At 48.8% G+C, this 21,206-nt stretch overlaps 1 protein-coding gene across 3 annotated transcripts in view; it reads right to left on the bottom strand.

Annotated features, from left to right (window-relative positions):
• rapgef5a (Rap guanine nucleotide exchange factor (GEF) 5a) overlaps positions 1 to 21,206 on the bottom strand; it is a 282,740-nt gene that overhangs the window by 97,376 nt on the left and 164,158 nt on the right. For 2 of the 3 annotated variants that reach the window (XM_038797428.1, XM_038797429.1), the window contains exons 10-11: positions 15,568 to 15,683; positions 15,137 to 15,225 (exon numbers count right to left, since the gene is read on the bottom strand). In XM_038797428.1, the coding sequence (XP_038653356.1) occupies positions 15,137 to 15,225; positions 15,568 to 15,683 (205 nt within the window). Of the gene's footprint in view, positions 1 to 15,136; positions 15,532 to 15,567; positions 15,684 to 21,206 lie in introns of those variants that run through there. The other variant, XM_038797430.1, reaches the window with a different exon arrangement.

The following is a 21,206-nucleotide window of genomic DNA, read 5'->3' as shown; positions in this document are numbered from 1 at the left end:
TCCAGTGCATTGGGGATAACTCCCCTGCTCTTCGTCGAAATAGTGCCATGGGATCTTTTGCATCCAGCTGAGAGAGCAGACAGAGCCGCAGTCTATTGGTTCATTTGAAAGGCAGTGCAGCACTCTCTCAGTATTGTACTGGATTTATTTTGCTCGAGACATTTTTTTCATAGTGCCAAGGGGCTGTTTAGCTAAGGGGCTGTTTAGCTCACAGGGCTAATCGCTGGCTTTGAAAGCAGACCAAGACAAGCCAGCAGCACGGTTCGATTCCCGTAACAGGCTCCCCGAACAGGCGCCGGAATGTGGCGACTAGGGGCTTTTCACAGTAACTTCATTTGAAGCCTACTCGTGACAATAAGCGATTTTCATTTCATTTTCATGTTGGAGCTGGCATCACAGGGCTGAGGTGTTGATTTCTCTTCTGGCTCTACGTGGGTAATGGTTGCATGTATATTGTATTTGAATGTCTTTGTGAGCATACTTTGCAGCTGAGCGTGAGTTTTCGGTGAAAGCTGGGAGTGGATAGAAAACACCCCTTTTGTGTTTTTTACTTGCTTGCGCGGAGTATGAGGCATCATCTCACTACAATTAGGAATTTATTTCTCCAGGCTACTTCTTTTTCAAATAATCGTTAAATTCCATTTGCAATGACATGAGATTGTTCGGCTGATTCCCCCAACCTCATTGCACCTCATTGCTTGAGAGTGAAAGGCATCAACATGTCCTATGCATCACTCATCATTCTGGCCAGACATGCCATCACTCCTGCTGTCTATGCATCAGGTCTCTTTACTTTGGAATGCAATTATTTTTTCCGTACAGCTGCAAGGTTTTATCACAGTCTGCCCAAGACCGTCTGACACAGACACGCCCAGTTTACTGGTCCTGTGGGCAACCAAATGTGGCAATTAGGGCTTCTGTCTCCTCTCCGTGATACAAGTACTTAATTTTTTTAACACTTTGCAATTATAGACACCACAAAAACTCCAGCAAGGATTCAGCTCGCCCCCACCACCAAATTAGGCTCTTGAAAGATTGATTAAAAAGGGCGTCCTGGTGTAAAAAAAGGAATGGGCAGCACGGTGGCACAAGTGGAAAGCACTGTGGCTTCACAGCGCCGGGGTCCCAGGTTCGATTGCCCGCTGGGTCGCTGTCTGTGCGGAGTCTGCACGTTCTCCCCGTGTCTGCGTGGGTTTCCTCCCACAGTCCAAAGGCTTGCAGGTTAGGTGGATTGGCCATGATGAATTGCCCTTAGTGACCAAAAAAGGTTAGGAGGCGTTATTGGGTTATGGGGATAGAGTGGAAGTGAGGGCTTAAGTGGGTCAGTGCAGACTCGATGGGCCGAATGGCCTCCTTCTGCACTGTGTGTTCTGTGTTCTATAAAATGAACAAATTGAGTGTTTTTATGTCTCTGTTACACTGTTATAAGGTCAACAGTCCATGTAGAGATGATGAAGATCTTATTAAATTATTTCTGGTAGTGAAATTGCAATAATTATCAAAAGGACATCAAAATGGTGGAAAAGGAACAATATCATTTTACGAATATATGAAGATACCGTTGAATCCAGCAGTGCAACCACAGGAAGCAATGATGAAGGCAAAACAAAAAGGTTTAATTTCACACACTCTCCGAAAATCCCTCCCGCCCAGAGCCACATCCGGGTCGGGGTTTTTATATCCACCAGGCTTCCCTTGTTAAGGGGAAGGCCTGCCCCCTGATAGGTAAGTTCATATTCTGACAAAGTCACGGGGAACCTAATAGTCCACACCTAATAGTCCTGAATGGTGTCCACCGTGGTGGATTGACGAGATCCTCTTCGCCTTGGGCTGGTGCTCGGGTGTTGTCCGTGTGATGATATGCCTATGGGCAATATCATAGATGGATGGTGTGTGATCTCCAACCAGCAGGTGGCGGCACCGTGGTCATGTGACCAGCCCCTCCCATATAAGGAGAGACACATACGGCCATCAGCAGATGGTAGTAAGACATAAAGGTGAATGGTCGATGTTAGGTGTAATTCCAGAGGAGTACTTAGGAGACCCCATGATAACGTGCTCTGTAATAGATTGCTATCTTACCACACGAGACTCAATAAAGGTCCTGGTTTGGCCAAGTCAAGGTGTTTGGTGGATTCCTTTGTAGGGTATAGAAGACCAAACACAACAGTCCACACGGCGTACAGCGCACGGGGAAATGCCTCTTCCAAATGCAGCGCCAAAGCGACGCAGCCATAGCCGCACCCACATCTGGGACTGGGTCACTGGCAACCCTAGACAGTTGGCTTTCCATCTCGGAGTTGGAATCCGAGGTCGCTGCACCCATCATCTCAGTGTACTGGGGCTCTGGAACCTGTGGAGGTGGCAATGGCGGCAACGGTGGCGGAGATGGCAACAATTGTGCTGGGATATCCGGGGTGTGGTTTGGCTAGTGCCAGAGAGCAACTGTGGCGGTGATCCATGTGTCTATTTGGTTCCCGGCCCTGTGCCACACTACATAAGAGACCAGTCCCTTGTACAACGTCTGTGATCCATGTGGCTTGTTGCCAAAATTCCTGACCTGTACTGCGTCGCTGGGCAAAAAACAGCCAAAGTCCACTTAGGAGCACAACTGTCCGCTGCAGACCTTCCCGCTAATGTCCAGCAATACAAGGCTCAAGCCTGTACGAAGGCACTACCCCACAAGCAGCTCTGACAGTGCCACCCCATTGTGGCATGCGGCATGGTACAATAACAAAAATGAAAACGGGCCAGGCACGACTCGAGAAAGCCCATGGTCTGTTTACGCATTCCTTGCTTGACCGGTCTGGACTTCCCGCTCAGCTAACCCATTCGATGCTGGGTGGTTCAGAGTGGTGCAGATCCCGTTCATCTGCAAAAACACTCCAAATTCTGCGCTGGTGAACGCTGTCCCATTGGTTGAAATGAGAACCCCTGGGATGCCGTACATACTGAACGTCTAGTGGAGCCGCTTGATCGTAGCCTTTTGAGGTCGTCAATGGCATGAGATGAACATCCATCCACTTTGAATGGGCGTCGACCAGGATCAGGAACATTAACCCTTGGAATGGCCTGTCAAAATTAACGTGAGGCCGCGACCAGGGTCGTCCCGATTACTCCTGAGGATGGAGGGGCGTCGCCGGCAGAAGCTGCTGGTGCTCCTGGGATTGGCCACACTGCTGGGCATGCTTCTCAATGTCGCAGTTGATACCAGGCCACCAGATGTAGCTGTGGGCCAGTCTCCAGTCTCCGGACACTGGAGATCACTCTGGATCCAGGCCCGGACTTGAGATGCCGTGGCGGGCAATGTATCCATAAAATGCAAAGCTGGTGCAAGTGGGCGTCGGAGCTCTGGTCCGTCGAAGTTCTGGTCGGGAGGAGAAGGTGTCTCAATGCGTCCGCATGAGGGATCTTCATCCTGGTGCGGTGGTCAAATCGTACTCATGGAAGCCCATCGCTGAAACCGCACGGACACAACAGTGGGAACTGCCTCGTCCTCTTTGAACAATCCCAGCAAGGATTTGTGATCTATCAACACCATAAAAGCGTGGCCATGGACGCACTGATGGAATTACAATACTGGGAATGCTACGGCCAAACTCTCCTTTTCAATCTGGGTGGAGGCGAGAGTCTGAGAAGGAAATGCAATGGGCCATTCCATGCCATTGCTCATAGGGTGCAGCCAAAACCCCCCCAACACCAAAAGGCAAGGCTTGGCGGGGTCAAAGTGGTAAGCAGTCTCAAGGAGAGCTGCCTTTTTACCTCGATGAAGGCTGCCCACTGCGTTGACCCTGTGATCATGCCTGGCCCTTTTTCAGCAATCAGTGCAAGGGGGCCAGCAGGGTTGCCATGTTTGGAATGAACTTCCCGTAATAGTTGATCCCGAGAGAAAAGAACAGAATTCCGTTGGTCCGTCCAGAATGGTGGTCTGCTGGATCGCCTGCACCTTGTTCTGGACTGGGTGAAGGCCATTGTGGGCCACGCGGTAATCAAGATACGCAACTTCCCGGGTGTGGAACATGAGCCTTTCCTTGGGAAACCAAACACCAGCTGCCAAATAATGTCGGAGCACCTCGTCGAGGTTTCTCAAGTGCTGTTGGTCCGACATCCCAGTAATCAGCATGTTGCTTGAGGTAAACCGCAATGCATGGTAAACCCCACAGTATGTTCTCCTGGAATATAGCTCAGGCCAATGATATCCCAAAAGGCAGCCAGATATATTCACACAACCTAAGGTGCTATTCACTGTCACGAATTTCCAGGATCCTGAGTCCAAAATCAACTGAAGATACGAGTGGCTCATGTTAAGTTTCATGGAGGTGTGATGTCCACTAGGTTGTGCATAAAGGTCCTCTATCTGATGTACGGGGTAGCTGACCAAAAGGGAAACACAGTTGACCGTCATTTTGTAGTCCCTGCAAAGGCATACGGTGCTATCGGGCTCCAGCACGGGTACAACTGGCACCACCCAATCTGCGAATTGCACAGGACAGATTATGCCCAAATTCTCCAAACGGTCGAGCTCAGCATCTACCTTCGGCTGCAGGGCATATGGGATCGGCCGGCACACAAATAACGTGACTGCACCAGCAGGTCGATGCCCGATCTTGTCCATGGTCCCCCAGATGGTGCTGCTGGAACAAGGTACCAAAGAAATCCTGGTGTCGTGGAACTGAATCATACAATGAATCATATAGTGCAGTAGGAAGCCACTTGGCCGATCGTGTCTGCACCACACATGAACTGAACCACAACAGTGAGTCAGCATCTTCATCAGAAATGGGGAGCAAAGGTCAGGATGAAAACAAACAGCCGCATTCCCTTTAGAGCTAGTAATCATGTAGTTGAATGTTTGCCTCTTGATTAAATGTGAACGTGCGTATTAAAAGTTACAGGATTTATGTACTAGGGAAATAAGCAACAACTAATAAATGAGACCACACTGCTTTTCTTAATCCACAGATGTAAGAAATTGTCTTGGGTTAGAAAGTGTCCATACAAGTTAGAGGTCCTCACAGAGGATATTACACAGCACTGTGCAAAGGCTAAATGCATCTGGCAGAGATCTGAGTAAGATCCCGTCTATGAGGCATTGTTATGATTTCCAGCAGGCGTGTTTACAACAGTGGGATCTTTTAGTTTCTGAAGTTTTCGCAAAACCACAGATTTTATCTCTACATTTAATGATCAGTGCAGCTCACTGTTATGCCGTATTGCAGAATGGAGTGTGAAGTGTGCTGGCAAACACGCAGTTGGGCTTCAGTGATTGACAGGAAGTATGCTGGTTGTGCCTTAAGGTACTAATCGTTAAGTGAAGAGTTTGAACTCGGTATTCAGGGCTGCTGGATTATTCCTGCAGCAACCTGCAATGCCTTTGAATATTGCACTGATTTACGAGCAAGTTAAAACACATACCAGTGTGTTCTGGGAAAGTAATAATTAGGTTAGCTAGGTCTCACAAACAGCAAATTAAGCTTTTATACTCTGCTGCTATTGTTAAATATTAAGAAACAAAAAACACGCTTCCACTTAAAGCATTTAACAATTTTCAGAGGGTTTTGAAAAGAACAGCAGCACCCTATCAATAGATGAAAATTTACGCAATGATTGAATTGAGATATCAAGTAATTAGAAATATATATCACTCTAGCTATATATATAATCCATACCCATATGTACGATCCCTTCATTTACATCTAAACCCTGACTGTCTAATTGGAGACTTGTTTTCCATCATCTATATCTGGGATGTCTAGCAAGGAGGTGAATGGAGGTGAGATGTTTGTACAAAGGGCAGGAGAGGAAAGCCGAGAGAGAACTGCAGCACAGTGTGCAATAGGGACGGTGCAGGATTAGAAACCTAGAGGTTAGAAATTCAACTCAACCAGATCTAGGAAAAAAACATTGGAAACGGCAGTCCCAATTGGTTTACTAACGTCCTTTAAACCTATCTTACATTCAACTCCAGTCCTCCACTACACGAGGTGAAGATTAGTACAACTAGGGTTAGAGAGAGACACACAGTGAGGAGTATATGACAGAATAGAATAATAAATAGGAATGAGGCTGTTATATAGGAATAAGAAATTATCTGAATGAAGGGATCGACATAGGCATGGATTATATATAGGTAGAGTGGTATATAGAGGTTAATATATAAACAGGAGAGGGATAGGAAAGATTCAGGTGTATTTATAAACTGCTTTCATTTTGCTCCCTCAACTATGATATCACATAATCTGCTTGGTTAAAACAAGGAAATACAAATTGCATCACGGTTTGGATAGAATGAAAGCATCTTACAAATTCATTGGCATTCTGAGAAGTATCACTGTCTTGCATCAGTTCACGTGATTACATATTAGCACACACAACAACGTTCATGATGTGTGTGGCACTTCGGGACTATTTTGAGGGATGTAATGAGGGATTATATATGCAAGGCTGTTAAAATCAGATTTTATTGTTAACGGTTCATTTTTTCTGGGGTGCCTTTCAATGTTTATTTTTAGCCTTAAAAACGGAGCAAAATCAGGGAAAATCAGTAGATACAGATAACCATTTTACTTTGAATATTATTGGACCTCAGAAACAAGACATGAGGTAAACTAAATGACAGCCCACAGCTATTTGCAAATCAGCAGTGGGGGGAATGTGCAAGTGTGAAAAAATGAATAAAAGAAAGTCAAGTCCACCTACAAATGCGTATCTTCTACATGTAACATGAAATTGCCAACATGGTTTAATTGTTTAGTTGCAGGCAGGGTCCTATTCTCTGGAATGCCCTCCCTCCACCTCACTGTTTCTCTACAGTTGTCAGGATTTTACCGCCCCGCCGCGGTGTGTCTCCTTCAGCGGATGTGGCAAGCCATTTAAATCCAGTTCAGTGAGACTGTAATATCCCGTCGGAAGGCAGGAGGAGCTGTAAAATCCTGACCAGTGATTGAAACATTATGGGCTGGATATTCCGATTGCCAACGACGAAATCGCAATTGGCGATTGGCCGGAAAATCCGTTTTGACGCCGAAATTGGGGATGGCGCCGTTTTTTTGATGCTCCGACCCCCCCCTCCAAAACGGTGTCATCGGTGAGTATGCCGCATGCTGTTCTCAGGATGTCACCTAAAAGCCCTCCCCCGATGCTCTGCCCCCCGATGGTCCAACTTCCCAACGGCGTGGGGCGTGTGTACTCTGAGGTTTCCTCAACCTCACGTGGCGGCTGCGGACTGCGTCGAGCGCCACCAGAGTCGGGGGTGGGGGGGTGCTGTTCCATTGGCCGGGGGGGGGGGGGGCTTCGGTGGCAGCTGGGGGAGACTGGTGAGGGGTGGTCTGGGGATGGCGAGGCGGGTAACAGGGGGGCACTATCTGGCACGCCGGGTTCGCATGTGGCCAGCGCCATGTTGTACGACGTGACCGATGCAAATTCCCGCCGTGCACATGCGCGCCCACGGGCCCCGCAGCTTTCTGTCCGTATCTGCACGGGCTTTATGTGGCACAGCTGCTCTCTCCCCCCCCCCCCCCCCCCCCCCAACCATAGGTGCAGGGATGGTGCTGACATTTGGGTTGTAAGACTAGATGCATGCTCCGGACATAGCCTCAAAATCGGAGGCCTCAAAATTGGAGAATTCACCATATTATTTAAATGCTCCTTACAAATAGATGTTGTTGTTATATGTAGCTCACATAACATATTCTTTTCTCTAAACCTGATATTTTATTTGTGTCAAAAGTATCTGCAACTACTTGAAACTCAAAACTCACGGGCAGAGAATGGGGCGTACCCCAAAAGACGGGTTTGGCAATGCTGCGATGCCTTCAGCCGGTGGCCTCAGCGCGCTACGCTACCCCCCCCCCCCCCCCCCCCCCAGTGGTGGGGTATGAAAACCAATGATTTACGTTGATTTCCATTTGAATAATAGACTGGAAGTCCGATATCCCCCCCCCCCACCGCCGTCCCCCGCCCTGCCCACATGTTGTCCTTGACGCGGTGGACCCCGAGATGTATCAAGGGAGTCGGTGCATAACTGGCATGCACCCAAAGTCCATCAGAAGCCCCCTACCCGCACAACACAAATCCTGCCCCACTCCACTGATGAGTAGGGACATTCTCCCACCACCACCATGAGAATAATGGGTCACCCTCATGCGAGCATGCTGTGCGGGGGTGGGGGGAGAAGGGTGCCCCTCCTCACCAGCAAGGAGGGTACAAGATTAGCATTGTGGGGGGGGAAAAGGGGCACCGCCGGACATCGGGATTGAGCCATCCACTCAAAATGATGCCCGAAAATTGGATTCCAAAGGAATCCGATGAGCTTTCCACCATGCAGGATTAGCACGGTTAAGGAGAGAGATTTGCACCTGGATACCGCTCCCAGTGGAGACCAGTCCCCATTCTCCATTGGCGGGTGCACTTAGTCTTCATAATGGAGAATCCCAACAACAGGGTTTTGGAAATTTTCCACCATTGTCCAATGAAATCCAGTAAGGTGCTTTCAAGATCCAAAGCGATGTGCGACCCATTCTATTGAATCCCATGGGTTTGGTCACTGTGTTGGAATTTAATGTGATTCACAGTCAAACTTCAAGCACAAGCTATTAGCAAACAGTGAATGTAATGTTTCAGTTTCAGCTTCCTTCACTAAATGTATTAGAGCTACTGTTTGGATCAAAGTGATCTAATGAGACTAATTAGAAGGCTACTATTACGCATGCAGATTATTTTCTGCCATAAAATTCATCACCATTTAAAATTCAACAGTAATGTATGACTTGTATTTGCCTTACCTCTGAACCCAATATATTTTACTCCTACAGAGGTGAACACATTTTTTTTAAAAAAGCATTTTATTCAAACTTGTGTCAAAGTAGGTTACAGCAAATAAACACCCCGGGAAACATTCTTCCCAACAATCAACTATACAGTTTGTACAGATTTTTCTCCTTTTTCACCACCCCTCCTCATCATCCACCCCCCCTGCGACAAACAACTCCTCAAACACGGTCACAAACATCTCCCACCTTTTCTCAAACTCTCCTGCTGAGCCCCTTAACTCATACTTTATCTTCTCTAACCTCAGGAAGTCATACAGGTCACCCAACTATGCTGCTACCCTCCCCGGTGGTGATGCCGACCGCCACTCCAGCAAAATTCGTCGCCATGCAATCAGAGAGGCGAAGGCCAAGACATCGGCCTTCCTCCTCTCCATGAGCTCCGGCTTCTCTGAAACCCCAAATATCGCCACCAAAGGGTCCGGGTCCACTCCCTCCTCCACGATCCTTGCTAAGACCGTGAACATTCCCGCCCAGAATCTTTCCAATTTTTCACAATCCCAAAACATTTGCGCATGATTTGCTGGCCCCCGCACACACCTCTCACACTCATCTGCTACCCGCTGAAAGAACCCACTGATTCTCGCCCGAGTCATATGCACCCTGTGCACCATCTTAAACTGTATCAGGCTCATCCTTGCACAGGAGGAGGTCCCGTTTACCCTTCGCAGTGCCTCACTCCATATTCCCCAATTGATCTCCATTCTCAACTCCACTTTCCATTTCCCCTTGATCTTCACCACCCACTCGCCTCCCTGCTCCCCCAGCCACCTATATATATCCCCAATTCTTCCCTCCCCTTCCACATCCGGAAGCAGCAGTCGCTCCAGCAGGGTGGATCCCGGTAATCTAGGGAACGCCCTTTCAGACCTTTCGTGCAAAGTCCCTAACATGTAGATACCTGAACTCACTACCCCTCAGCAGCTCTACCCTCTCCCTTATCTCCTCCAGACTGGTGAACCCTTCCTTCAAATACAAATCCCTCACCTTGACCAGCCCCACATCCCTCCACCTCCTGTATACACTATCCATCCCCCCGGCTCAAACCCATGATTCTCGCACAGTGGCGTTAGCACTGACATCCCTTCCACCCTAAAATGCCTCCTCAACTGATTCCATATTTTCACCGTGGACAGCACCACTGGGCTCCCTGAATACCTACTCAGAGCCATTGGCAATGCTGCCGTCACCATAGCCCTAAAACTAGACCCCTTACAAGATTCCTCCTCCATCCAAGCCCACTCTACCCCTTCCCCTTCCCATCACCACCGCACCTTGTCCACATTCGCCGCCCAATAATAATGAAGCAGGTTTGGCAACGCCAACCCCCTCTGCTGCCTCTGCCTCTGTAGCAGGGTCCTCCCCACCCTCGGCACCTTCCCGTCCATACAAAATCAGAGATGATTGTGTCCATTTTCCAAAAAAAGGCCTTAGGTACAAAGATCGGGAGAGCCTGAAAGAAAAACATGAACCTCGGAAGAATATTAATTTTCACCACTTGGACCCTCCCTGCCAATGTTAAGTGCAGTGTATCGCACCTCTTTAGATCCTCCCTGGCCTCCTCCACCGGCGTCGTTAAGTTCCGCTTATGGAGCCCCGTCCATTCCCTCGCTACATGAATCCCCAAGTACCTAAACCTATCCCTCGCTACCGTAAATGGCATCCCCCCTAAATTAGCCCGCTGTGCCAGCTCATTCACTGGGAATACCTCGCTTTTCCCTACATTCAGCTTGTATCCCAAGAACCCTCCAAACCTCCCCAACAGGCCCATAATCCTTCCCATACTCTCCAACGGATCCGAAACATACAGCAAGAGGTCATTGGCATAGAACGAACACCCGATGCTGTCTGTCCCCTTATTACCCCTGCCACTCTGCCGACCCCCTGAGAGCCATCGCCAATGGCTCTATGGCCAGCGCAAACAGTAGCGGCGACAGCTGGCACCCCTGCCTCGTACCGCTATGATGCACTATCAATTACGACGAGACGAGAGTAGAGAGTAATCGAGGCTTTATGACGCAGAGATGTGTAGCCTCCCGCAGCTGCTGCCAAAATGACTGCAGCTCGGAGAGCCCACACATTTATACTCCGCCTACTGGGCGGAGCCAGCAGGCAGGGATCTACCCCCGTACCTGTAGTACAGGAACCTTACCGTAATACACCTCATATGGTGATATATACAACAGTGGTGACTACCACACCCTGTGTACGTCAAAGCTTCGTGAGGAGATCATATCATTCATCCTCACCCTCGCTCTTGGCGCCACATACAGCAACCGCACCCATGCCACAAATCCTGGCCCAAACCCAAACCTTCCCAAAACTTCAAACAAGTACCGCCACTCCACCCGATCAAATGCTTTCTCTGCGTCCATGGACACCATCACCTCCAGTACCAGAGCTCTCGACGGATTCATCAGTACATTCAACAGATATCTTACGTTACTCACGAGCTGCCTGACCTTCACGAAGTCCGTTTGATCTTCTGCAACCACCCTCGGGACACAATCCTCCATCCTCTATTTGTCTCATGCCTCATTTATCTTCCCTGGCTCTGACATCACATCCCCAGCCCCAGTCCGGGTCTTCAATATTTCCCTGGACGCAGCCTGCCTCCGCAGCTGGTGCTCGTATTGCACCCCTCTTGCCCTACCGCCCTCCCCGTTATCAGCCTGTCAAATTGCCCCGCGACTTTTTCCTCCTCGCCAATCCCTCCACGGTGGGCACCCTCAAATATTCCCTGTCCACCTCCACTATCTCACTCACTAGACGGTCATGTTCCGCCCTCCTTTCCTTATTCGCACGAACCGTAAATTAGATAATTTCTCCCCGGACCACTGCCCTCAGTGCTTCCCAAAAAATGCCCGCCGACACCTCCCCATTCTGATTGAACTTCACAAAATCCCTAATCACCAACCGCACCTTATCACAAAAACCTCCACCCGCCAACAGCCCCAAGTCAAACCTCCACCCCGGCCTCTGCTCTCGTCCCGTACTGAACCGAATATTCAGCCAGTGGGGTGCATGGTCCGAGATAACTATCCCCGCATACTCTGCCCCCTCCACCCCAACCAAAATCTCCCAACTCACTACAAAGTAATTAATCCTCGAATACACCTTATAGACGTGTCTCCCTTCCCCCTGGGTTCTGAAAGTGCCATGGATCCACCATACCCATCCTCTCCATAAAGCCTCCCAGCTCCCTTGCCATTTGTACCCTACCCATCGACCTGTAGTTTGATCTATCCACTCTCGGCTCCAGGACACAGTTAAAATCTCCGCCCATGATCAACCGGTACGTGGCCAAATCCGGGATCGCTGCCAGCAACCTCCTCATAAAACCCACATCATCCCAATTTGGGGCATACACATTTACCAACACTACCGGTGCCCCTTCCAATACCCCACTCACAATCACATATCTCCCACCTGGATCCCTCACCTCCTTCGCACTCACAAATCCCATTTTTTTGCTCATTAAAATCGTCACACCCTCGATTTAAAGTCAAACCTGAGTGGAAAACCTGCCTGACCCACCCCTTCCATAACCTAACCTGGTCCTTCACACGGAGGTGTGTCTCCTGCAAAAAGACAACCCCCCGCTTTCAAGCTCCTGAGGTGCGTGAACACCCGCAACCTTTAACCGGCCCATTCAGTCCCCGGACGTTCCACGTTACCAACCTTACCGGAGGCTTGCGCCTCCAATCCCCTCTACCGTCCATCATCTTCCCCACTTAACTCCTGCCCCTTTAATTCCTCTCTGTACCTAGCCCATTCGAGATGGCCCCTTTCTTCGCCCTTGACCATGTCATCTCTCACCCCCTGCTGCGTCGCAGAAACCCCCCCCCCCCTCCCGCTTTTCCCCTTTTCCCCCTCCTCTCGGCCACCCCTCTTGGCCTTCTCCCCCACCACCTCACTTCTGTTCACGAGCATAACCTGTTCGCGCGGCTGCCCCTGCCCAAAGGCACATCCTAATGACCTCCCCCTCCCTCTGCCCCCCCCCCCCCACCCCCCACTCCTCAGCTCAAAGAAGAAGGCCTCCTGATGGCCTTACTCTCCCCCACCCAAACAAGGACTTCTCCTGAACTCCAGGTAGCCTTCTCCAAAAGCAAACAAACAGACGTTCAATACAAACAGTCCCATAAAACAGGAGGGGGGGGTGAGAACATCAATCCCCACATAAACGTTTCACCCCTACAACTCCTTACAATCTCAACATTGAACAGAAACTCCACCCCAACAAAGAAAGGCAAAAATCCCCCAATCCCTACACCCACTTCAAACATGCTCCCAACCATTAAATAGTGCCAGCACCCCGGTTCCCAAGCATTGTCTGCTCAGTTCTCCCCCAGTTTATGCTCCTTAATGAAGTCTTCAGCCGCTTCTGGGGTCTCAAAATTATCCTCCCGGCCTCCGAATGTCACCCATAATTTCGCCGGGTAGAGCACCCCAAACCTGATCTGCCGCCGGTACAGCACCGCCTTGGCCTTGTTGAAACCTGCCCACCATTTTGCCAACACGGCTCCGATGTCCTGATAAATCCAGACATTATTTCCCTCCCAGTTGCAGCTACGCTTCTCCCTGGCCCACCATAGAATTTTCTCTTTCTCCACAAATTTATGGAGTCTCACGATCACTGCCCGCGGCGGCTCCCCAGCTCTAGGCTTTTGCCTCAGGGACCTATGCACTCGGTCCACTTCAGGCTCCTTATCTAGCACCCCTTCTGCCACCAGTCCCGCCAGCATCCTCGAGACGTACCTCGTGGCACTCACACCTTCCACTCCTTCAGGCAGGCCCACTGGTCGCTGGTTCTGTCTTCTCGAGGCATTCTCATGCTGCTCAACCTTTGCCCTTAATCTTTTACAAAGGTCTCCTAGGAGCCCCACCTCCGCCTCCAGAGCCACCACATGATCGCTGTGGCCCGAGATCACTCCTTCAATCTCCTGAATCTGTGACCCATGTACCTCCAAACACCTCTCCATCCGGTCCAAAGTATTCTTCAGGGGTAGCCATGATGTGGAGATGCCGGCGTTGGACTGGGGTGAGCACAGTAAGAAGTCTTACAACACCAGGTTAAAGTCCAACAGGTTTGTTTCAAACACGAGCTTTCGGAGCACGGCTCCTTCTTCAGGTGAATGTTCACCTGAAGAAGGAGCCGTGCTCCGAAAGCTCGTGTTTGAAACAAACCTGTTGGACTTTAACCTGGTGTTGTAAGACTTCTTACTGTTCTTCAGGGGTGCCACAGCTTCTGCCATGGCCTTTGCATGGTCCTCATGTATTTCTTTCCTCTGTTTATGGAATTCCTCCTTGATAAACGTCATCAGTTCCTGTACCTGGGGCCTTACAGCTTGCCCCTCCCCCGCCTGCATGCTGGAAGAGACTGCTGTGAAGCACAAGACTGTTTCAACTTTCCAGCCAAACCTCTCACTGTTTTCTGCCAGGTCCGGTGATCAGAAAGCATACCATTCCAGGGGTAAACTACTCCTCTGACATTCACCTATGTCTTTTCATCAAAATTCCACCCGGATCTGGGTAAAAAGAGTCCTTTTCTGTGACTTTGAACAGAAACAGCCCTTTATGTGACCAATCACTCCATGGTCACAAGCGGAAGTCTACAGAGATGAACACATAACGCGTAGGCACAAAAAGTGTTTGGAATAGGATTCAGCATTTGAGCCGAAGAATTGGAGGGTTGACGTTGAAGTTTAAAGGTCAGTAATAATTTGGGACTGTTTACTCTGTCAGAATTCAAATTGCCATTAGGTTTACAATGCTGGTTTAATTCCTCTCTCTAATTATTGTTAGAGAACATCTTAGTACATCACGAGGAAATCCTATCTTATGCATTATGTCATCATTTAGAATACAGGTCGCCTTTTCATCGTTCTATCCGAGTACAGGGCATGATTTAGAAGCATTTTAATTCATTTCGTAACAAATTTACAACTTGTATCATAGGCAGGGGGAAAATAATGACAGACAGTGGTCAGTTAACACCGTAAAAATGACTGCTTTGAATTTAGCTTTCTGCAAACAATACAAAATAAATTGCTTCCAATACTTCACACCAAGGAAATTAAACATCATAAAAGTCAATAAGTTCGAGAGAGCTGGTTAACATTCCTTGTGGTACAGCCACTGCATAAACTATATTCAGTTAGGCAATTAACAAAACAATTTAATTAAATAAAAATGACAATAATAATAAATTGAACCTGCAGCACTGTCCGAGCTGGACAGATAAACAGAATATTACCTAATCATATGAATGCATTCATTTGATTCAATGGCAGGATAATAGCCCATACCTGTCTCTTTGCATTCACCTTCCTCCAGGTGTATGTCGTTCAGCAGATGTTCCAGAATCTTCTCAGGGGTTCCAGCCACCACCATGTACCTATTAGATAGGATAGATTCCACTGAGTCATCTTCTGCTGAAGACTGTGAAGGATTACTCCATTCATCCTCTGAATCCTCGTCAATGTATTTAAAATAAGGCACATCAAAAGCCGGCACAGTCACACAGGTATTATCCTCAAACATTTTGGAAACCGTTTTGTCTCCCATGCAGGAATCAAAAACTCTTGAACTTCCCATTCTGCTCCCTTGTTATTTTGTTTGTAACTGTCAGAGCATTACATAATTTCAGTGTTTTGCTTTGCTCTTTCTTACTGTTAGACTTCAGCTCATCTAATCCATCTGGTTGCTGAGTGCTCTGCAGAGTATGTGAACCACTTACCTCCAATCATTCTGGGCACTCCCTGCTAAGGGGGATGGGCTAGATGACGACACCTTTTTCAGGATGAGTACATCTTGGCCTCGTTCTTTAACTCGAACTGTGTTCGCTTCATCATTCTGTTACACAAGAAAGGAAGCAAATAATGGACTTTCATGGATTTTGCACAAGCAGCTGAACTGTGCAGCTTCTTCACCCGAAACAGAAATCACTGTGCTTTACAATATTCATTTCGAAATCTGACATCTTATTTTTCCCTTCAGTGAATGCTGTCAGCTCTCAGCTACATGCCAGTTAATTGCTCACACATAGGAGGCCAGTTTACTCAGTTGGCTTGACGGATAGCGTGCAGTTCAGAATAACACCAATAGCAGTGTTCAATTCCCGTTCCAGCGAAAGGAGCTTGTTTTGGTGCCCTACCCTATAGTAAAAACACGGCATGAGCTTCAGTTTAGCGACCCTTAAATAATCAAAGGTGCTGGGTTCATGTGTGCAAGAAAATGTTCTTTCAAATTTTTTATTACTGTTTTAGCACACAATGTTTTGAGCTCAAAATATGTTTTCCCATTCACTTTACAGATGTGTTCTGATTTAAAAATGGGAGAGTAAGAGACAATATTCCATCTTTCTGGAATTTTCATGTGGATTTCCACAATGGGAAAAGTGGTCATCTGGGCAGTGACTTTGGCTGGTATTCACAGGAAATTGTATATTTGTTCATCTTCCACACAATTATGTTCCACAATAATTTCTGCCAGTAGGTCAGAAATGGCAATTGAGACAATTCTTGAGGTAGCAGATCCAATCAATTTAATTAACATGGCATAATTCAAATAATGATTTTGTAGGTGTTAGTCTTGGGTCGGCGGTAGCACACTGAGATCTGAGGTAGAAAGTTACTCCAGTGGCTCCAGTACATGCTGCAGTGTTAGGGCTGCTGCTGCAGTTTGGGACTTATGCAAGTGCATTGCCGCTTTGTTTGTTGTCCACATCATAACAGTGACAATGGCCTGAATCTTCTGGTCAATAGCAATACTGAGCACATCACCGCTGCCCGCAAAGTTTATTCCGAGCCGGCAATACAATCCATTTCTTCCAGGATTTTCCAATCCCAGCTGAGGCAGAAGTGAATAGTGCAGCTTCTCCGGGGTAGGTCTAGTGAGTATAGTAGACTTGGGGAAAGAAGAGGGAACGCCTTCTTTTTATGACTGTAGTTGCCGCATTCAGGTAGGTTTTAAAAGGTTTCAACTCTTTCACTGAATTAATGTGCGTTAGTGGATGGGTGATGGGGGTAATGAATGAGTGAGTGAGGTGGATGAGCTGAGTAGGTGGATGAACTTGGTTGGTGGATTGGAAGGAGTTGGCCAGATAGTGGGAGGGGTAGTCGGGTGCAGAGAGGGGGGAGGGGGTAGCTGGGTTTGTTTTGAGGGCAGTAGGGTGGTTGGGGGTAGTCAGGTGCCACAGAATGTAGTCGGATAGGGGGAGTCAGGTAGTTGGGTGCTCAGAGGGCTGGTTGTGTGTAGGTATGGGTAGTTGGTTGGTAGTCAGGTGGTGGGCGGGGCAGTCAGGTGTTCAGGGAACAGTTCGTGGTGGGGGAGGGGGAGGTTTTTGGTTGTTTGGGGCCCTGCATTTTCTAGAACAAAGAGGAAGGCTGATAAAAAAGACTGCGGTTAGGAAAACACCTGCTCCCTTGAATTAATGGATCCCTGCAGAGCTATATAAATAAACAATAGATTCTCCTTATGAAACTGTCTCACCATATCAATCAAGAAGATTTTAGCACGCAACAGATTGTAAAATTGACTTTAACCAATCCAGTTCAAAGCTTTCAGTCTTCTAGCCATAGACACAGACTTGTATACTTTATAGGGCAATGAAATTGACTTAATGAAAACCACTTCAAAGGTTTCTAACACTTTAAAGGAATAAAAACTTCATCTCACAGACCTTATAACTTGGCATGCTGACTTACTTTTACAGGGTTTAAGGGTACAGATGACAACACTTTCACTTTATTATGAGGGATCTGTATTTCTGAGATGCTGAGTGACTATTTAAATGGTACAGGGGTACAGATGAGAACACTTTCACTTTGTTATGAGAATGTTTTAAGTTTTACATACTGACTGACTGTTTAATGGGTGTAAAGGCTGCAAATGGGGAGAGCAGCCAAATGAGTCTTATCCCAGGAAGGACCTTTGGCCTGAGCCCCTCCAGCCCATCGCAAGCCACCCTGACCACCACTTTCCATGAAAGTCCCTGGCGGCACTTGTTGGGAGGGTACTTACCACCTCGCCACCCCTCGGACTGCAAGGTGCCCTGAGCTATTTTCATGGTCCCGCCAGGTCAGACCGGGAAGCCTGACTTGGATATTGGGAAACCCGCTATGGACGGCAGGATAGGCATGGAGACTCACGATGGGTCTGCCGCTCAGCGCGAATCTCAATGTCAGCCTGACACAGGATTCTGCAGGCTATTGCGAATCCTGCTCCACGAGGGCGGACCACGCAGACATGCGGATGACTTGCCCCCCCCCCCATCCACCCCCGTCCACCCTCGCCGGCTTCAGGGCATTGGGCCCCTCCCCATCTGATGGGGTATCTGATAGGTGGTTCTGGTGGGAGAACATCGTGGGGGGTCGGGTCACTCTCGTGCGTTGCTGTGGGGAGATGAACCGTAATTCCCATGGTGGGGGGGATTTGCCTCCTTTTCAGTGAGTGGGGGGGACAGGATTAGCATTGTGGGGGGGAGGTGGGCCCACTGCCGGACATCCGGATTGGGCCGCCTGCTCAAAATGACGAGCTCTCCCCATGCTTACTTTTGCATGGTTCAGGAGTGAGACTCACACATTGGCGGCACTCCCAGCACCAGCAGAGACCGTTCCTGATTCCTCTCTGCTGGGCGCACTCAATCTCCAGACAGGTCATAGACTTCCTACAGTCCAGAAGGAAGACATTCGGCCCATCGAGTCTGCACCAACTGTCCAAAAGAGCACCATACCCAGGTCCCCACCCTATCACTACAACCCACCTTCCCTTTTGGACATCAAGGGACAATTTGGCACCTAACCTGCACATCATTGGACAGTGGGAGGAAACCGGAGCACCCAGAGGAAGCCCACACAGACACGGGGAGAATGTACAAACTGCACACAGGCAGTCAGACAAGGCGTGAATCGGATCCGAGTCCCTGGCACTGTGAGGCGGCAGTACAAACCACTGTGCCACCATGCTGCCCCAATTACGGCCATTGTTGGTCAATTCAGTTCAGCTTCTGGTCAGTTATGAGTCCAAGATATCAGAAACAAAGAAGCATACAAACTAGGAGCAGGAGGAGGACATTCGCTCCTTCGAGTCTGCTCCACCATTCATTGTGATCTTGGTTGATTATCTAACTCAGTAACCTGGTCCCACTTTCCCCTCATATCCTTTGGTCTACTTAGGCCCAAGAGCTATATCTAACACCTTCTTGACAACATAGAGGGGTGGATTCTCCATTACCCGATGCCGGTATCGGGATTCCTGAATGGGCAGAGACAGGAGCATTCCCCGAAAAACAGAATTGATGCGAGGCTCCAAACCCGTTCTGATGCTTCAATTTCCCCCTGGGGTGATAGTGAGTTACCTACTCCATTCCGGTGGCACCTTGACAAATCACGATTTGCAGGTATTTACATCTTATTAAAGAGCTAGAAACCCAATTCTCTCCCCCCCCCCCCCCCCCCCCCCCACACCCCCCTCCCCCAAGGCCAATAATCACACAAGCTTGATTTGGTGCAAGTATTCAAAAGCCATGGCCGTTGAGAGGGAGCATGGTGGTAAGCAAACAATAGAAACTATTTGGGGTTTGCTGGGGGTGTAAGCCTGGACCTCAAGGGGATGACTTGTTGGCAGGTGTGTGGAGTCAGAGTGTCCCCCTTCGAGATCGGGATGCCCCGACTGAGACTCTCATTGTTGCATTAATTCATTTAAACTCACCTCCTAGCTGCAACTTACAAGCACCTGATTGTTGAGACTGATGACTGCTCACAGAACCCTGAAAATGCTCCAAGGGCTACTGGTCATGTGAAAACCAACCGAGCCCACCCCTCTGGACACCCTCATACCCTAGCACTAGCATCAAGGGGATGGGTATGCCCATGCTCAATCATCAGCCTACCAGGAGTCACCACTCCTCATTGTAATCCTCAGATGTGCAGCCCCACAGCAGAGACTGCAGGAGCTTAGCAGAGCTCCCCTCAAACAAAGGCGCATGTACCAGTGCCACTGGAACCCTCCCTGGCACGCAGTTCCTCTCAGAGTAAAAGCTTCATCAGTTATACTATCAGCTAGCCTACCCTGAAGATCAGGAGATAACTCCAAGCTCTGTATGTCCACCGAAGCCCTGATCCCATCCATTCCATCCCTGGCCATGAAATGTGACCAGCTCCCTGTCACTACAAGCGGCACGGTAGCACAGTGGTTAGTACTGTTGTTTCACAGTGCTAAGGTCCCATGTTTGATACCCACTTGGGTCACTGTCTGTGTGAAGTCTGCACGTTCTCCCCGTGTCTGCGTGGGTTTCCGCCGGCTGCTCCAGTTTCCTCCCACAGGTCCCGAAAGACGTGCTTGATGGGGGACTTGGACATTCTGAATTCTCCCTTAGTGTACCCGAACAGGCGCCAGAGTATGGCAACTAGGGGATTTTCACAGTAACTTCATTGCAGTGTTAATGTAAGCCTACTTGTGACAATAAAGATTATTTTTATTATTATTACCTGTGGTAAAACCCGAGCTCCACATAACACTATAGCCAAGGTCCCATCTGTTGGATCTGCCGTACATCAGGCTCTTAGCTTAAAACATACTTGCCTGCACAGTATGAATGCCTCCACCAGACAGTAAGGTGCCACCCTCCTGGCGGGAGAATACAAGGCTCACCCAGTGAGGCAACCCACAGCAGACTCCACTTATGTGTGGCATGGTAGCACAGTGGTTAGCACTGTTGCTGTACAGTGCCAGGGTTCCAAGCTCGATTCCCGGCTTGGGTCACTGTCTGTGCATAGTCTGCACATTCTTCCCATGTCCTGCGTGCTCCTGTTTCCTCCCACAAGATGTGCTTGTTAGGTGAAATGGACATTCTGAATTCTTCCTCTGTGTACTTGAACAGGCGCCGGAGTGTAGCGACTAGGGGCTTTTCACAATAACTTCATTGCAGTGTTAATGTAAGCCTACTTGTGACAATAATAAAGATTATTATTACTGAGAGAAACAGGACAGCAGCCACTGAGCCAACTGAGGAGGAGGTGCAAAGGTGGTGCAACATCAGATCATGTGTATACTGTTGGCGCCTGTCCTTCGAGGAGCCGCCGGACTGCATGTGCTGCCGCTGATCCGACTCACCAGGGAGACTGTGAGCCACTTGTGCCAGATGGTGGCACACGCCCCCACTTCAACACCCACCCCACCCACCCAAAATCCACCTTCTCCTGAGCCTCCCAATCCATCCCTCACCCTGAACCCTTCAACCCTTTCCGCTCCCTAGCCCCCTAGCCTTGCACTCAATCAAGGGCAAACAACAGGACTTTCAAAGGCCATTACCTGGCAATGTGTGATGTGAATGTTACCGCCACTTGACAGTCCTCGTCTGGATATTGTCCAGGC

The sequence above is a fragment of the Scyliorhinus canicula genome, chromosome 5, assembly GCF_902713615.1.
Source record: "Scyliorhinus canicula chromosome 5, sScyCan1.1, whole genome shotgun sequence".
NCBI lineage: Eukaryota > Metazoa > Chordata > Chondrichthyes > Carcharhiniformes > Scyliorhinidae > Scyliorhinus > Scyliorhinus canicula.
Note: the sequence above shows the minus strand (reverse complement) of the source record. Positions and strands in the feature narration are given on the sequence as shown.